This window comes from Cariama cristata, unplaced genomic scaffold (genome assembly GCF_000690535.1).
Source record: "Cariama cristata isolate BGI_N322 unplaced genomic scaffold, ASM69053v1 scaffold16865, whole genome shotgun sequence".
In the NCBI taxonomy this organism is placed as follows: Eukaryota; Metazoa; Chordata; class Aves; order Cariamiformes; family Cariamidae; genus Cariama; species Cariama cristata.
In genome coordinates, this window is record NW_009619385.1 from 42,293 (window position 1) to 48,642 (window position 6,350).

Genomic DNA, 6,350 nt, shown 5'->3' on the forward strand with positions numbered 1-6,350 from the left:
GCAAAAAGCATCTAATGCCTTTAAATACTCAGTTTTCTTTTCAATTCAAGTCTTTCCTGGAGTCAGGGAACCATTTGCATGACAGTCCCGTTGCTTTTTGGGTGGCAGACAACTTTCACTGTCATAAAAGGCTTCCTAAATCCTGGCTTAAAATAAAAAGGGGGAAAAAAGTCTTGCACAGAGTGGTGGGATAGCTCCTGCTAAGTGAATCTGAGTCACCTTGGTGCCCTCTCTCCTGACAGCCTGCCTGCCAGGGACCTTCGGTGAGGGCTGTGGTCAGATCTGCCAGTGTGCCGGAGCCACCCAGGAGTGCCACCCGGTCACCGGGGCGTGTGTCTGCACTGCCGGCTTCCACGGCCCCACCTGCCAGCTGGGTGAGTGCGCACTCTGTTCCCCTGCTGCATCACGGACCTTTGCAGGTCATGAAGGTGGTGTCACACCGGCGATGTCGGTGCCGAGCCATTGCCCCCGGCGCGGGGGATGGCACTGGGCTGACTGCCGGAGAAGCCTCGGCTCGGCCAGCAGCCAGCTGGCTTGAGGGGCTTCAAAGCACAGATTCTGATGGGCTGTCTCTCCTGGTTTCTTGCCGTGGTTGTCTTTGTCCTCATCAGCGTGGCTGAGGTCTTTTCTCATGCTGTGCTTAACCGCTGCCCAGCTCTTACAGCGCGGGAGCTGAGTCTGCCCAGGCAAGTGTTTTCCTGCTCCCTTGTCCAAGCCTGGCCCTGCACACAAGGCTCTGACCTCTGCGGTATCCCTCGCTGACTAATTTGCAAGTAGGAGTTCATGTAAACAAAATGTCATTCTCATCTGCGCTCAGGCCATTCTTTTTGCCATTTTCCTTTTGAATTGTGGGATATTTACCAGCTATATCTTCAGCAGAGAGGTTCTGAAGAGTTCGAAGCTCCTCGGCGTTGTTGCCTGTTTGCCATGAGATTACTTAGAAATGCTTTCTGGGTTTTTCTTCCATTCCTGCTGAGCAGCCGGCGCCTGGGAGCATCAGTCGCGTTCCTGCGCTTCAGCGTGTGCCGCCGGGAGGGCAGAGGCACCTGAGCACGGATTGCAGGAGCTTGTGTTGTCAGTGATACTTGGGTCACATCTGACACAAGCAGCTCATGGAAGGGATGCATGTGTGTGACACGCGTGCCCTCGGCGCATCGCTGTAGCTGTTTGGCTCGTAAGGGCTTTGGAGCAGCTCTGTACTACAAAGTGGATCAGAAACCCATCGCCTGTGCCAGCCTGGCACAAACCCGCTTCCAGCAGAGCTGTTGGCTTTCTCGCCTATGAAATGGCTGTATGAATCCACGTGGTGGATTTTTCCAGGGTGTTTGGACCTTGTTCTTGTCTTTTTAGGCATCAAGGCCATTGTTTCTTTTTTTTTTTTTCCCCGCAGAGTGCTCCCCTGGGTGGTACGGCCCTAACTGCGAAAGGCCATGCAAGTGCAAGAAGGGGGGCCTGTGTGACATTACCACCGGGATGTGCCACTGCCCAGCCGGTTACATTGGTGCTGACTGCAGTATCGGTGAGTGCCCGAGGAGTTTTCTCAGCAGGAGGTGAATGGTGGCAGGTGCAAATCCTGCACACAGCTGGGTTGCTGACCCCGTGGGAGATGAGAAGCGTTACAGTGCCTGACTCATGCATTGGCCCAAAAAGAGCTCCTTGTCCCACTTCACAACCTGCAATGCTTTCCTTGCTTCAGTACGGAGGTTCGCGTACGCAGTGCCAGCCTTACTACGGGAATCCAGTTGTTTGCCATCTGTCTTAACCACAAAAGCATTTTCTTGCTCCATTTCCTTTCTGCCAAAATGATTTCTCCACTATGAAAGGCCCACACATCAGCCTTTGCATCATACCATCACTATATTGCTGTCTCTCTGCTAAAAATGTGTCGTTCCTGCAGCAGAAGGAAACCTAAAAGCTCTTTGCCTGGTCTGCCAGCCACACTGTGGGCTGGTGACAGGGCTGCAGGCTCCTCTTGCCCCCCGCAAGGCTTTGCTCATGTGCCATTACAAAGTCTTTCCTCTCTAGCCTTCAAACGTGCTATGGCGTGATCAAGGCAGCTCAAGGTTTTCCTCCCGCCAGGATGTCCTGCTGGTCACTACGGCAAGGACTGTGCACAGGTGTGCTCCTGTGGGGAAGGTGCTACCTGTCACCCCGTCACTGGAGACTGTGTTTGCCCTCCAGGAAGAGCTGGTCCCACCTGTGAGCAAGGTAAATATTAGCTGCAGGGTCGTGCATCAGGACAAGCAAGCATTTTGGGCAGTGGGTTGGAAAAGGTCCTGACTGGGAACCGATTTCCTTGCCCTGAGACCTCTGCCTGTGCTTGGATGCTCCTGCTCGGCCCGTGCCACAGTCCGCATGCCCACTGCCACCGCCTCTCGTCCCGCAGGCTAAAAAAGTGCCGTCGAGCAGCCCGGCTCCTGCCGCAACGGGGGGCTGTGTGATACGGCCGATGGCTCCTGTTCATGTGCGCTCGGGTGGACGGGGAAGTCCTGCGAATTAGGTAAACCTGACTTGGTTGCATTGTCCTGCACCAGCCCAGTAACCGTGGAACTCACTCAGTCTGTTTCATACTGGGTCCGGTCTCTGTTATTGCCACCTGTGCCGGTTGTACCTTATCACGTCATGGCCCTCTGAAGTGCAGGAGCAGGGCCAGGGCCGGCTTGCTGGCCTCTGAGCAACTCTACTGCCGCCTCTTCCCTGCAGAATGCCCACCGGGAAGGTACGGTGCCAACTGCCAGCTCCGCTGCGCCTGCCTGCACAATGCAACCTGCGACCCGGGGACGGGCGCCTGCCGCTGCTCCGCCGGCCAACAACTGCGAACACCGTGAGTTGTGGCAGTGGAAACACCTTCGGCTTTGAGAGGGAGGGGTGGTTTTCTAAAGCTCGTCCAGCGAGCAGGACCATAGGACAGAGGTGTGACCCACTGCAGTCACACACGTGGCTGTGAGCACCGATGGGCTCTTCCTTTCTTACTGATGGTCACAGTGAAGCCTTCCCAGGTATCAGAAGTCATCGCAGAGAAGGTAGTTCCTATTCTCTGGGTACAGAGGGGCCGTGCTAAGGCACCTGAGCACGCACATCACCGCCGCGCAGTTTAGAGTTGGGTAGCCAAGCAAATGCTTCGGAGCTGAAATGCTGTGCTCTGCAGCCAAGGCTCGCTGCAGGCAGCTGGTAGCCCCGTCCTGGGCCACTGAGAACAGCTGCAGGCGTTTAGGCACTTCTCAGCGAGCAAGGCGCACTGCTTCTCTCTGGTGGGCTGATGGAGGCTTTGCTGCAGAGGCCGTCTACAGCTAAGCCTGCGTTCAACCCACCCGTGCTTTAACGAGCTCTCCACCCGGCTCCATCCCAGGTTGTCCCCCGGGATTCCATGGAGCTGGCTGCCGGGAGCGCTGCGACTGCGAGCACGGAGCAGGCTGTGACCCAGCCACCGGTCGCTGCCAGTGTCCCGCTGGGCTCCGTGGCGAGCGCTGTCAGACAGGTACCCTGTCCTCCTCTGGCTTCCCTCGAAACAGGCGGGAGCCCATGCGCAGTCTCACAGCACGTGTGCCGTATCTCGCCTCTCAAAACAGGCTGCAAGGAAGGAACATACGGTGAGGGATGCCAGCACCTCTGCGACTGTGTCGGCAATGTGCCCTGTGACCCAGCCACGGGGCGCTGCCTGTGTCCCCCGGGGAAAACCGGCCCCAAGTGCAGTTCGGGTGAGTTGAGCTACGGCTTGGGATGGTGAGAAAGGGGCATTGACAGTAGGCTAGAAGCCCAGTCCTAAAATGGGTGCAAAACCCCTCTTCTTGGAGCTGAATTCTCATGGAAGGGGGCTTTCTTTTTTGTGTGTGTCCCCTCAGAGTAAGAGAGTACCTGAACAGTGGTAGTCACCTTTCCATCCTCTCTTTGTAGTCAGATCTAAATGCAAATGCTCCCCCAGCCTCCAATGCCTTTGTATTTAGATCGCCAGAGTCAAAAGGCTGAGGATCAAATGCACAAGGAACACCTTGTCGGCCTTGGGATGCTCCGATGGCCTGTATCATCAGAGCTCAAGAGCAGGCTGGGGTTGGGGGGAAGGCAAAAAACTCTCTGTCTTATCTCACGCTCAGTCTCCGCTGCAAGCTCTGCCTGTTGCACAGCAGGAAATGTCTGAGCATTTCTGCTCGGGCGCAGAAGTAGGCTGAGCCTGCCGCAGTCTAAGCACCTCTCTGCCCCTCACCAGACTGCCGACCGACCAGGTACGGCCCGGACTGCAGCCTGACCTGCCAGTGTGCTCCCAGCAACTCCTACTGTAACGCTCGCAACGGCCAGTGTCTCTGTCTGAACGGGTACATGGGACCGACCTGTTGGGAAGGTAAGGTACAGGCGCCGTGCCCCAGTGAGTACCACTTGGTGGGGGAATCCTAAGGCATAAGGCACCGCTGCCGAGCGATGCTGTGGTACCCATGCTCAGGCTGTGGCTCATGCCTTGGTGGGGTGGTTTTGGTAGCGGTACTGGCAACTAAACCCAGTTACATAGTGTAGCGCCTGTCTCTTCCCGAGGCCCTCATTTGGTATGATTTGTTCACCGCCACCCCAGCCACGAGGGAGGTTTAAAGAAAAGGCTGACAGCACAGCCTAACCTCAAACGGGCCCACGGTAAAGCCAGGACACAAAGCCCACTCTTTTCTGGGCACAGTGGAACAAAATGATCCCATGCACCGACCATGGTGGAAAAACCACACACCTTATTTCTGCCCAAACCAAACCGTGAGTGAACCTGTTGGCTCAGAGCAACTCCCCCGTGGGTGCTGCGCAGCATTGCTGCGGGGATGGGTGGCAGGACGGTCTGACTTGCTTTGCAGGTGGTACACCTCGTCTGCCATCGGCTGAGCACCCCTCCTTGGTCCCAGGTCAGTAACAGACCCTGACAAGTGACCTGTTCCACACCGTGGCTGCAAGCAGCCACCTAAAAATGCTTCTCCAACATGAAGCAACGGAGCCCGGCTGCGGCGCCAGTGCTCCCAGCTCATCCCTTCCCCTGGTGCAGGGGGAGCGGGGCGGAGGCTGCTGCCCCCCAGGCAGAGCATCAGTGCTGGGGGGTCAGCCCTGGAGCATCTCCCCTCCAGAGCCGCAGGCTGTCCACAGCCGACACATGCATGCCGCGAGGACTGACCTGTCCCGGTTCCCTTCCAGCCATGCAGCCCCCGGCACCCACCAGGTCACCGCCGCCCCAGGGAGGGCTCCGGCCGGTCGAGCACTAAGTCCTGCTGCTGCCTGGAGCGCTCCCCTGGTGTGACCAAGCAGCCACCTGAAGAAGCCAACGACCTGTTTAACGAACTTGTTTACAAGCCATGTGAGCGGTTATCATTTCCTGACAGCCTAAGCTGCTGCTTTTGGAGCTGAGTGATGCTGAAGTGCCAAGCGTACCCAGTTTACCACGACAGCACGGGCTGGCCTCCGGGCACACCGCAAGGGCACACGCACTGGCACTGGCACCTGCCCTCGGCCAGACACCAGGAGGAACAGTTCAGAACTGGTCGTTTCTGGTCAGCGGACTTTGATAGCTCATGGCAAATTGCTGGCCTTCATCTTTTGGGTGCTGGGCTTGGGGACGGAGCTGAAATTATGGTCCAAAATAGGTATTTATGCAACCACATTTATGGGAAGCTGTACAACAGTGTTGTCAGAACTGATGGCTGAACGTGCCCAGCTCTCCTGAGATCATGCCTCCTGTAAAGTACCACTTGAAATTTTTTTCTTCTTTAATTTGAATTTGCAATCGTCTTTTACTGTAAATTATTATTTGCCGTGGGGACAAGGTGTTGGGCTCTAGCACTTACTCTGCAGAGCCAGTGCCCACAGCCCGACCCTCTCTGTCAGCACGGGTCAAGTGCCCCCAGTTTGCATTTCCAGGGACAGGCGATGCCTTCCTCGCTGACAGTGCAGTCTGTGCTTGAGGAGCTTTGCAGGGGGTCAGGAGCCTGTTTTGCCATACCAGGAGGACGTAAGCCCACTTGAACTGCCCATGTCATTTGCTCCACCGAAAAGTAAGCCTCAATTAAGTGTAATAATCCAAGATACTGTGTGGATACAAAGCTCTTGCATGGTCTGGTAAATACAAATCCCTATTTAAGTGCTCTCGCCCCAGCCCTGGACCCTGCATTATTTTTCCAGTCTAGTTGAAGCCAGGAGCTGGGAAGGGGACGGAGGCAGGAGGAACAGCCAGGAGGCTGCACAGCTGCAGCTGGCACTTGGCTTGGCAGCAAGCGCGGGGTCATGGCAAAGCCTCGGCTGCCACCTGCAGCAACAGGCAATGCCATCGCCCCGGCAAGGGCCCAGGGCTCCCCGACCCACGCCGCTTCATCTATTTGCACAAAGCCCTTGGG

General features: G+C 56.5%; 1 protein-coding gene across 1 annotated transcript in view; it reads left to right on the forward strand.

Annotated features, from left to right (window-relative positions):
• LOC104162510 (multiple epidermal growth factor-like domains protein 6) overlaps positions 1 to 5,317 on the forward strand; it is a gene marked incomplete at both ends in the record, with an annotated part of 37,719 nt that extends 32,402 nt beyond the window's left edge. Inside the window, 11 exon segments of the mRNA XM_009701248.1 lie at positions 243 to 374; positions 1,391 to 1,519; positions 2,080 to 2,208; positions 2,307 to 2,337; positions 2,397 to 2,500; positions 2,704 to 2,806; positions 2,808 to 2,824; positions 3,350 to 3,478; positions 3,570 to 3,698; positions 4,205 to 4,341; positions 5,158 to 5,317. Of these exon segments, the coding sequence (XP_009699550.1) occupies positions 243 to 374; positions 1,391 to 1,519; positions 2,080 to 2,208; positions 2,307 to 2,337; positions 2,397 to 2,500; positions 2,704 to 2,806; positions 2,808 to 2,824; positions 3,350 to 3,478; positions 3,570 to 3,698; positions 4,205 to 4,341; positions 5,158 to 5,317 (1,200 nt within the window).
• Between the last annotated feature and the right edge of the window lie 1,033 nt (positions 5,318 to 6,350).